Below are 12,005 nucleotides of genomic sequence, written 5' to 3' on the forward strand. Positions count from 1 at the left end.
TGAAGTAACTGTGAAAAAAAGCCTAAAAAAAACAGTAAAATGCAATTTCTTTATTTTGTTTTTACTTCTTATACCATATTACTGTTATGATGTAATAGCATCGTAGTAGGAGTGAAACCCTGGAGCATTAGGGGGCCTTATGTTGACTATGAACAACTTCTCAATTGCAGTGGTTTTTCTATGCATCAAAAGACAATTTTAAGCCTTTTATAAAAATCTATTCCCTACAAATGCACTGAGAAACTGTGCTTGCAAGCACAGTGAATTAAAATAGTCGAAGTAGAAGTCAAACAGGGGAGCCAATTGTGATGGCATTCAGAGCCTTATACTTGCCAAGTGTTTTTATCCACAGACTATCAAAGTCTGAGAAGTACTTCTTCAAAAGAATCAAGCAATCCTTCCCAGAAGAGGGACAGTAATTATGGTTAGAAAATAATGAAACTTGGAAGACTTTTGAAATATTTCAAAACTCATCAGTCATCTTTTAGTAAGAATTGTTCATTTCTTTCTTTACATGGAAGACAGTTGGAAGCAAATTCAGCTATTGTAAGAAAGATCAAATGCAAATGTAACCCTGAAATTTTAAAAGAATTCGGCAGAGCCTAAAAAGATACTGTTGCCTTGATTTTATACTGTATTGTTTGCATCTTTAAGATCACTTTATGCAATTCTGGTGGATAAAATTGAATCAGTAATGCAGGAGTGAAATTTTTTCAAGAAATTTTGTTTTGCAGCAGGAAGACATTATAAAACACAAAATCCCAGAGTGTTGTTGGTTTGTTAATAATAAAAGTATCCAAATAGATTCTGGACTGATGTGAGTTGGTATAGTTTCATTGGCTTAAATGTTGCTTTACCAATTTAAACAAATTGAGGGTCTGGCTGTCTGTTTTGAATTAATGAAGCACAAAAAAATACTTGGGCACTGCAAATCATTCCAGAGAAGGATTTTCACTGGTGGATTTGAAAGCCCTTTTAATTGAAAGATTTAATTTCCATCCTGATGGGATGGAAACGTTTGTTTCTTAGCCTCTAATGTTCTCTTCATGAGAAAGAATGTGTTTCTGTAGGGTTTTTTCCATTAATCACTGAAAAACAATGTTTCTAAGACTATTTTTCCATCTGATTTCTTACTACATGGTGTTCTCTTTGTTATCAATTTACTGCTTAGCTTATTTTTAATTAGTATGATCTTTTGTTTCATGTTAGAAGTGCTTTGAGCCAATAATTGTCTGTGAAGAGTCTGGAAGTTTTATAATGTTGTGACTGCAGATGACGTTTATATGTGCCTCTTTTCATCCTCCTACTGAGATGACAGTTTAATTTGCTTAAGAAGTATTCCCAGTGACATTTTTCCTGTGTCCAGTTTTTCTATTAGAAAATATACAGCCTACTCCTCTGGCACATTCTTTTTACTCACTTTACTTTAAGGAAGCAAAGAAAAAAATGTGTACTTGAGTGTAATAATGCTAATGCATACTTCATCAGCTGATAGGGGTGACTCTGCAGTATTAAGTGTTTCACGTCAAAGATTAGTTTTATAAGGACCTGCAGTACCAAAAGACTTCAGTGTTTCCTTCTTTATATAGGAAAACACTGGCCTGAGTTCAATAGGTGTGAAGACAAAGTAAATTTTTTACCTGCAACTAGAAGCCAAAGTGCCCCTTTTCATTAAATCTTATGATTTACCATATATTAAAAAAAAAAAAAATAAAAATTGCAGCAGCTCTGAAACAAAAGTATGATTGGCAAGTGGCTCTGGCATTTTGCCTGTTCTTGGAATGTATCCAGGCCAGAGATAGATTCCATCACACAGCCACAGTAAAGACAATTAATATTTTTCATAAAGAATAGTATTTGGCAATTATTCTTCGCTAGCTTGTTCAGACAAATATTTTTTTGTGTGTTTAATTGGATGACACAACAGAAGAAGCCAAGAAACAACTGGATGACTAGTTAACTGAAACTCAGAGTGGAGGCAGCTGAAGCTATGTACTCTTTGAAATTAAATAAATCAATTTGGTTGGATAGCTTCAGTGAAATTCAAACATACCATGTTGGTTTGAAGTTGTTTAAGAAGTGCTTTCCAGCACTTAGAACAAAATAAAGAACTTTATTCGCAAAGCACTGGAGGAAGGAATTTTTATTTTCTTCTTATCTACCAACCTGGCATTCCCATTATTTGTGAGAGGTCTGGGCTTGTTTTGGTTTGTTTCTTTGTTTGTGTTTCTTCTGTCAGCTTTCTCACTTATTTAAAGAGTTTATAGGATAAAATAGGGTAAGCTACAGTGTCACCCGTTGCCATTTCTTCACTTGTATATAAAGTTGTCATTGGACACCTTAGGCCTTCATCAATCGGGTAAGTGTCCCAATTACCTTCATATGCTCATGCTCTTGTTGTCTTCTTTTTTCTGTGCCTCTGTGCTTCCTTTCTTTCTTACAGAAACAAAACAGAACCATCACTGCTACCTCTTCTTTCCCTGTGTTCTATGAATAAAGCGATTTTTCTTCTTACAAATTTTTAAATAATTTAAGTTTTAAAAACACCAAATTAATTTTTGAGGAAAAATGTTAAGTTTTCAATTTGACGTGTACATTTAAAAATGTCTCCTTTGGATTATTTGACCGGAAGTTTTATTGATGGCTTTGTTTGGCCACCAAGAAGGAGGCAGTCAACTACCTAAACTGGTAGATCTGCTAAAGAGTTTTTTAACAAGGTTTTTCTCCGTTTGCAGATTTCTGTCATGTCTAAGTTACAAATGATGCTGTAGGTCTCAGAACATGTGAAACATCGGTAATAAAGCTGAGGAACTTTGAAATTCAAACATAGCACACTATCCCATCTGGTGAAGGAAATCCATAGTAATGTGGCCCTTTATGAGCAAGCTGTTGGAAAGGGTTCAGAGGGAAACTGAAGTACAAGATCAGTGATGATAAGTTATGGCTGCCACCAATTAATTGGAAAAAAGGAATTTGCCTTGTGGATTTTCAGTGAAGAACAAACTGTTATGTAAATGGAAGGAACACAATATATTGACTTGTGTATAGGAACAGCAGTTCTAATAAAAAATGAAACAATAATTCATTTTTGTAGCTGCTCAGAGGTATAGCATCCAGATTTAGTAAAGGAAGTTCTGTTGTTCTCATGATATATGTGTTTGTTCAAGTAATAGGTTTTGAGCTATCTCCAAAGCATATGAAGTTCATAAACATTTGTGTTTCAAATGAACAGTGCTTCCACAGAAAGAAATCATCTCCATCTGATAGTCTGGAAATGCAAACTTTTTACTCAATATTATAAGCTACCAACAGACCAAACACAACAAGTTTCTCCAATGTTTTTGGGGGCCTACATAGTTGCAGTGTAGAAAAAAACCAATTAAAATAGGACAAATTTATCAAGTAGAAATAATTCTTTCTAAGCTGTATCTCAAAAGAAAAAAAGGGTTTAAATTAATTTTTCTTCTTTAATATCAGGATTCATTTCTGGGACATAAAGACTTGTACAAATTCTAGAGAGAATGGAGCAGATGCCAAGAAACAATAAAAGCAGAAATCAGGACTAGAATTGAAGACAAGGGACAATGTATTTGGAAGTACAGAATGTCCTTTCTCCAAAAGGAGTTGAAACCCTGGGAACGGATTCAAGCTTTGTGGTTTGCAGCATTATGAGCCTTCAGAGCACAGTTCTGTGCTAGAAACCTATGAGAATACTAGAGGCTTAGAGAGTACTTGAGTAAGGGTTGTGATCCATCTGGGAATGGAGAAGGGCCTCAGGAGAAGGAAAGGAGAAAATGCATCATTTGGATGAGAGGAGCCAACATGCTCAACAAATGTGAGAAAGAACAGTGCCATGAGCTAGCAGGAGTACACCATCAGAAAGGCTTACTGTGATTTGGAGAGATCTGGCATAGTTCACCAGTATCTCCATTTGGACAGCGCAGCACTGACTGTGCCCAGGTAGTTAATAAGAAGCAAGGTCTTTGCATATCGTGCCTTCTTTTCTCCTGTGTAGCTGAAAATGTACTGGAAGGTGCAATGTGAATAAACCGTGGAATGAGAGAGACACCTTAGCCCATTTAGTAAATCTTCATATAGCTTTTGTGGTCCTGCATCAAAAGGGGCCACAAACAAATATTTATCTAGCTAAAGCTACAGTGATTCCTCAGCTAATGGTCTGTCTACATTATGCATGGAAAAAAATTAAGGCAACACGGAAGAGAAAAAGAACATGTATTAGTGTACAGGTAAGAATAGGACACAGGCATAGGTTATAATCCATATTGCATCCAAATTGCAGATGTGAGTAACATCATTTCAATCTTTTTAAGTCACATGAAATCATAAGGATGCGAATTACTTCCTTTCATATTTTGATTAAGACTGAAAAGTACAAGTATATAAAAATGAAAAACAGGCCATCCTCTTTCACATGTTCCCCAAAAGAAAAGGCAAGAGACATAAGGGTATTCTGACTTGGAACTCAGATACAGCAGCAAAAACACTAATTGGCCTTATTAAGTATGCATGTTCCTATGCAGAAGGCAGTTTTTCAGAATTTCAAATACAAATTTTTGCTGAAAGTTGAGAAAACCTCCCTACTAGAAAAGACAACAGACTCCTCCCTCCTTCCCCACCAAAACAAGCCCCACTAATTTATTCTTACAGATGGGTATTTTTTTGTTACTTTTCCGTCAGCCATTATACACATCTACTGTGTTTAGTAATTAAGATAGTAGAAAAGATAAATCTGAAGCTTGATGTGCAGAATTCTTGTTTCCATTGGTTCTAATCTACTGCTTTATGTAAATGGATTCTGCAGTGTTACATCTCCAGGACAGCACGAAGCACAGTCTTAGGCCTGCCTCCAAGTTTGTGACATAATAATTGTGCAAGTTGAACTATGGATTGCATGTATGAAGTGGAGGTGATTTGAAAAGAAATAATTTTTAAAAAATACTTGATAAGCAACAGACAGTATATACAAAAAGGTTGTTATTCTTCACTGAAAAAACAGTTCCTTGCACAAAATGCGCATCTTTCTATTTTTTCATGTTCGTAAAGTTTTCACTGTTCAAGTTCAGTTTTCGTGTTCACAAAATATGTTCAATTTTATGTAATTCCTCTCTGTTGTGAATGCAGCCATTAATCCAACTCTGCTGACTTACTTTTCTGGAAGGTAGCTCAGCTGAAGCAAATATTAGACCAACAAGCAAATAATTTCAAGGAGTCGCTGAAGAAACATAATCTGCAGTCCAACAAAGAAAAAGAGAAGCTTTTGCAGGATCTTCAAAACACCATTAAAGAAAACCAAAATGTTAAACTGCAGTTGGAGGCATCACATCAAAAAGTCTTAAAAATGTTGGAGAAAAGCAAAAATCAGGAACTAAAGGTCAGTAGTAGTATGTAGTAGTTTACTACATACTAATGTAAATATATATATATTTATGGCATAAACCATTTTAATGACAGCTGATTATTAAAACTCAGTTATCTCCAGCTTAGTGATGGGTTGCTATTGTTGCACGTAATGAATTATTCTGTGATTTTGGAACTTCATCATCATCAGACTGGGTTATTTGTATGGGGGTTTTAAAATAATTTTAACTTTTTAACTTGGACCACAGTGAGAATTAATGCTTCATAAAATAAAATACTCTACAGTTAGGCTATAATGAATACAAGCACCTTTATCTGTGCTGCTGCTTCAGAACTACAAAGGAATTCCTAAGTATATTAATAATAGCACTCAGTTTTATTATTTTTCATCCATTATTAATTTACACATAAATACTTCAAAAGCATAATAGACATGTATAATGATGTGTATTGCCTTATATACCTTCAATCAATTCAGTAAGTGGATAACCAAAGCTTTTAAAGGTTTGAGTGGATTTATTTCAGTGATAAAATGTTAATACAATATACTAATGTTCTAAAGACTTTTGCTGTTTGAGAAAAAATCAATTTTAAAATGTAAATCTGATTGTGACATGGAGTTCAGATGTCCCTGTTGATTCACACAGCTTAGAGAACCTTATAAAACATTGGTAATAAAACCACCCTAAGAAGAATTTAATATCTTGTTTATATATTCAGAATAAAATTCCAGTTTAAACAAAACCAAGCTGAAGGCAGTAAGTTGGTAAGAGTGAAACTGAGGACAGGATTTTGCTTTCAGAGCCACTGCAGGGCAACTGCTCCCTCCATCATTTACAGCATGACAGCAGTACTTCTAATGACAGTGGAAGTTTTAGCCAAGAATGATACAAGGGAAGATAGAAGACTTTATCTGATACACTGTGATAAGTAATGAAAAACAGGTCAAATCTGGGGGCTTTGTATGTTAGATAATAAAACATCTTTCTAATGTCAAATAGTGCAAAGATGTCAGTGTTATTATTTCATCATGTACACCAAATCTAAGAGGTGATATCTTGATAATTTATCTTGTTTATATTAAGTCTTAAATTTTAAATTTGGCTCATTTTTATGCTTTCATTGATAAACTGTCTTGTAAAGTGGTGATAAAAATAAAAGTTGTACAGTGGAAGGCCAGATTCATCCTGGCATTACAAGTAAAACAACAAGCTGATAAATAGGCTCCAACTGCTTTGTTTTGGGGGGGGACTTTTGCTTACAGGAGGCAGAAGAACGTTTGAAAAAGGAATTTAATGAGACTTTCAAGATCCAACATCAGTCTCATAGGCTGGAAATACAAACCTTGGAAGAGAAAGCAAAGAAAGAATTACAAGATGAACTTGAGCAGATACAGAAGCAGCAAACCCTGTTGCTAGGTATAGTGTCTCATGTCATGCACAGCTCCTACTGCTTGATTAAATATATGCTGAGAAGCACTGACTTTGATCCTATTCATTTTCTTTCCCATCTTCTGGGAAAACTCAGGTCTTTGTGAATCTCCTTTTTCATACCCTGAAATTTCAGCAATACAGTCAATATTCTTTGTTAACTTGGCCCTCAACTGTCAGCAGCAGAATGTTGCTGAGAGTGTGGTCTGGTGTACAACATTCAAGTATGCATTATCAGGTATATTAAATCAGAAAAATGTAGTTAGTGTGTATGAATTTCCTCTTTTTTTTCCTATGAGAACAAGAATTATTCTATGTTGTTGAAGTCTGCTCTGTTGAGTCTGGCAATGGAGATCAGTTGTTCCCTATGTATTGTTTAGTCAGTTTCAAAAGTGCCCTAAATTGTTCAGAACTAAACACAACACTGCATTAGGAAGATGTGTAATATCTCCACGTTTAATCTCATGTTATTAAAGCTCATCTATAAAAGGTTTTTTAATTTAAGAATAATTTGAAAGTATTTTAAGTTCAAACTGGATTCTCTTCTTGCTTGTTTTTTTTTTTTTTTTTTAGAAATTCAAATTTCCTAGAAAGATTTCTTGCTCTCTAAGGTTTGTGTGTTCAATAGACCAATTCTGTTCTTCTTCAAGAATAATTGTAGGGAGACCATAGAGAGAGAGAAAAACTTTTCTCCTTGTACTTGATCCGTCCCAAAACTTGTACCCAATATACACAAAAGTTGCAGTACATGACAGGTGAGCTTACATAAGTGTTTTACTTCTTTAACACAACCAGAGCTCTCCTCAGTCTGTCTTATGATCCTCTATAAAACACCAGTGGACTTAACAGGGAAGCTCAGGGGTGCTCCAATAAAGTTCAAGATGAGAAGAAGCAATTACAGTGTAGTCTGCAATACAACTACAATTGTAGTCTGCAATACAACTGCCACAGAATTGCCTCTCTGATTCTGACATGGAATCATTGTTACTCTAGCTCCATATCATCTTACTATTGCTCAACTGAGTTACCTCTCTAGTAATAGAAGGCCATTATGCCTAATGGGGAAGGAGTTGAAGAACAAAGCAAAATGTAATAGATCAATGTTTTCATCTACATTGCCTATGTCTACCTTTCCCATCCGGCTCTCCTCTGACTGCCCAAATGATTGTCTGTCTGATTGTTACTAGGATCTCTAAGGATGGAACTCTCTGAGCAACAAACATCATGCACTAACCTCAAGAAACAAATAGAAGAACTACAAATGGAGCTGAGGAGTGTGAGGACACTGAAGAAGCAACAGGCAAGAGACCAGTTCCTACTTCATTGCCATGTTGTTTTTAGCAAAAGCAATAGTATCACATTTGTCTCTTTAGGGATAATAAAAGTGTGCAGTCTCTTACAGAAATTGAATGTGTTTCCTTCCCTTATTTCTCACTTTAAATGATAGCATTGTTTATAATTTTCCCCCTATGGGCAGGCTTTTTTTTTCCATTTAAAGATCAGAATCTACAACAGAAGTAAATGAATGTTACAGTAAAATAAATTCTATGGAGACTAAGTATATTCAAGAAGTTTTGATCACAGGTTTTGTCTTGCACACATCATGGCACATATAATTGATAAATCAGATCACAAAAATTCAATGCACACAATTCTAGCAAGATCTTAACATTAAAAAATAAGAGTCTGTGAATAAATAAATGTGGCCTTTTTCTTAGGAAGGAAGTAGCCAAAGCCAGATCAGATCTCTTCATGATGAACTGGAAAAATGTCAGAGTGAAATTTCTGAACTCAAGAAAGAGAATTTACTTTTGAAGGACACAATGGAGCTACTCAGTGCTGAGCTGGAGTCGCAGAAGCAAGAAGCTGCACAGCTTCAGGATAGAGATAAACAGCACAGAAGGTTTGCCTTAAATTCAAACTTCACAATGCTATCTAGAGATTCAATAATAATGTCAGCATCAGAGGTGTTCTAAGTGCAATGCATGTCAGAATCTTTCCTTTCTAAAGTACTAATTTTAGAGGCTAGGAGTTTTGTAAAAGCAGTAGTTCATTTCACATGTCCCTCCAGCCATACTAGAAGCATTTGAACTAATTGCTCATTATATGTCTCAGAAAAATATGTCTAGTGTATCCCCAAAGGAGCAACCTGAGAAAATCTGCATAATGTCATCCTTAGAAAGGCACTGGAAGACATAAACAAATCCTAAACTCACCCAAGAACTATTAAAAAAATAGGGAAGTCTCTGAGAATAAATATCAAGTTTTTATACATACTCTCCGTAGCTGAAACCAATGTTAACTCCAAAGGGGACACTCGGGAATGCTGTGTATACTCCATGAGAGTTTGCTTTGGTTGTAGCAGTCAGCTTTGCACTGAGGGAATAAGGGCAGTGACAGTGGACACTGACAGCATCTCTGGGCTGATGGAAGCCTGGAGCTGTGAGATACTGTCAGGGCACAGGAGGGGCAAGATGACTTGTAGTCTCGTAGAAGGTGGACCACATCTTCTTAGTGTAGCCACAGGCTCGGCACACATGGTGCATTGCAGTAAAAGCAGTCCTCCCATTTATGTACAGAAAAAGTGCACAATCACAGAATGACAGAATCAATTAGGTTAGAAGAGACCTCTGAGATCACTGAGTCCAACCTATGACCACCTTGTCAACTAGACCATGACACTAAGTGCCTCCAGGGGTGGTGACTCCACCACCTCCCTGGACAGTCCATTCCAACGTCTAATCATCCTTTCTGTGAAGAAGTTCTTCCTAATGTCCAACCTATACCTCCCCTGGTGTAGTTTACATGGGAGACAAGACTGAGTTCACTGCCCACTGCATTTTTATGGTTTTGAATACTTGGAAATTTCTGGATGAACATACTTAACACATTCTCTTGGCAGAGGGATATAGTGTGTGGGTACCTTTCAATTCATATTTGCAATGATGTAGAATGTATGCTCCTAACTGCACAAGTTGTATAAATAAAAGGATTTCTGAAAAGTATGCCCTTAAAAGAATCTTTAAAATTATGACCCATATAGTCTAGGGAAAAGCACTCAGTGGACAGAATGTCTCTCTGCAGACTGTCAGAGTGGTCAGAGTAATTCCATTCCTGTCTACCAGTCAGCAGATATTCAAAGAATGAGAAACTTTTTTTTTTGCCCTTGCACTCTTTTGAGAGTTACTTCAAAGTGAATTTCATTTCAAGCTTTTGAAGCAAGATCAACAGAAAGAACTGCAAACCAGAGTGTTTCATCAGTGCCCTCCAGCTACCTTGAAGGAATTTATAGCCTCTGTTCATGAAGAGAAGAATTATTCACGTGTCAGTGATGAGGTCTAAAGGGCCTCAGATGCTACCGCTGGAGGATTTGCTTTACAGGGAATAAATGGTCTAGCTCCACTACAGTAAGCATTTGAGAAGGAAGCATTAATGGAAATTATGTAAGCAGAAATCCTTCAGATAACAGGAGGTAGGACCAGAGAGCTGAAGTGGACACAGGCACCTGCTATAGGCTGCTCTAAAATTAACCCATGGAAGACCCGGAACATTAACTTGCAGCTCTTGTTTTGCTTTTGCAGGACTAATAGTTTGTGTAAGGGAATAGTTAAGTTGGTGACTGCATATAAATAAGTGCTATTTTTACTTTAACAACACTGACCCTGTCTTATGCCATATAGTTTTTTCTGATTTTAAAACTGATAGTGGCTTGTTATTTGTATGTGACAAATTTTTTAACAAATTATTTAAAATTACTAGTTCTACTGTTGCCAAGTAAGTGAAATCAGTAATCTGCTGGAAGTAATAATTCACATTTCCATTCTCTTGAATTGTGTGAATTCCACCTCCCGTATGGCAAGCTTTTGCAAGGATTAGGATGAGAGCAAAGGTATTTTTATGGGAAGAGTGGACAATTTCCAAAATGGCTATTCTGAAAGAGAACTTTTATTCTACCCCTAAAGATCTATTTCAGGGATTTTGCTCCCTTTTTTACCCTTATTCTTCTGCTTCTTATCTTATGCCAGTCACTTGCATGGCTGTGCTCTAATTCCAAGGCATAAACCTTTTGTGGGCGTTTTGGCCTTTCCTGAAGCCTTTCAGAAACAAGTGAAACAGGTTTGGGAGTACATTAAAAAAAAAGGGGAAAAAAAATTTAAACTGAATATCTGTTGTGAAAATTACAATTGTTAATCTGCTGAGTTGAGCATCTCTATTTTAATCAGTAAACCATAGATCATGGACTCTCCATTGAGTTAATGAAAAAGTTTCTCCAAGGTTTAACAAAGCATTAGCAAACAAAAGACAACAAACTAAGTATGATTCTTCAGAAGATGTCTATTGCTTTTGGAGTTGGTATTAGAAAGCAATGTTCTGGTTAGGCTTGAAAAAACGTTAGGCATTTTTTAGTTTTCAATTATTTTTTTTTTAAAACAGTTTTAGGATGATGGTATGCAGTATTAAATGTTCTGATGCCATGATGTGGTAAAATAAATCATCAGAGCCTCATGTTAAAATCCCAGAGATTTCAACATAATTTTGCTTAATGTGAGTGAGGTATTTTATTGTCATGTTTTATCATTAAGATTAGTGCACAAAGTAACCCTAGACAGAATATCAATAGCATCATTATATGGAATATTCCATTTCCTGAAGGGTGAAGGTCACGTACTTTTCAAAAAATTTTCCTCTTCGTCAGCGTTAGGATGGTTCTGCTCAGATTGCTACCAAAATGTCAAAGTCAAATCAGTAGGGAGAAGCCAGCTCTGTGCCCAGTTAACTACCTTTGCAGTCAATAAAAGACCTCAAAACTGCATGCTTTGATCAATGAAAATAAACTAGTATTGAAACATGATAATTCAGACATATTTTAATACCAATGGAAGGCTACTGGTAGAAGACCTCAGTATCAAGCATAAAAAAGAACTGGACATACTGAAACAAGATCACCGGAAGGAAATTGAAAACATATTATCTGATTTCAGCAGCACTCAGGCACATCTTCTAGCAAAGATTTTCTCCTTAGAAACTGCGTAAGTAATTTAAATGAACTGCGGCTCATATGGGCAGTGAGTTCTGTTTGAATTTATGGTTCTTAGTATGTATAATTTTTGTATTAACCATACATAGAGTATTGTAAGGATTGAAATACAAGTGTATTTCCTTTGCAAACCAAAAAGACCCAAAGCCATTATAATA

At 35.8% G+C, this 12,005-nt stretch overlaps 1 protein-coding gene across 5 annotated transcripts in view; it reads left to right on the plus strand.

Moving 5' to 3' along the window:
• FAM184B (family with sequence similarity 184 member B) overlaps positions 1–12,005 on the plus strand; it is a 41,191-nt gene that overhangs the window by 24,566 nt on the left and 4,620 nt on the right. For 2 of the 5 annotated variants that reach the window (XM_017831755.1, XM_017831840.1), the window contains exons 4-8: positions 5,180–5,392; positions 6,644–6,797; positions 7,997–8,109; positions 8,528–8,712; positions 11,693–11,839. In XM_017831755.1, coding sequence (XP_017687244.1) covers positions 5,180–5,392; positions 6,644–6,797; positions 7,997–8,109; positions 8,528–8,712; positions 11,693–11,839 — 812 coding nt within the window. The remainder of the gene's footprint in view (positions 1–5,179; positions 5,393–6,643; positions 6,798–7,996; positions 8,110–8,527; positions 8,713–11,692; positions 11,840–12,005) is intronic. The other 3 variants (XM_017832083.1, XM_017832005.1, XM_017831925.1) reach the window with 2 other exon arrangements.

This window comes from Lepidothrix coronata, unplaced genomic scaffold, assembly GCF_001604755.1.
Source record: "Lepidothrix coronata isolate B3197 unplaced genomic scaffold, Lepidothrix_coronata-1.0 Scaffold0, whole genome shotgun sequence".
Lineage (NCBI taxonomy): Eukaryota > Metazoa > Chordata > Aves > Passeriformes > Pipridae > Lepidothrix > Lepidothrix coronata.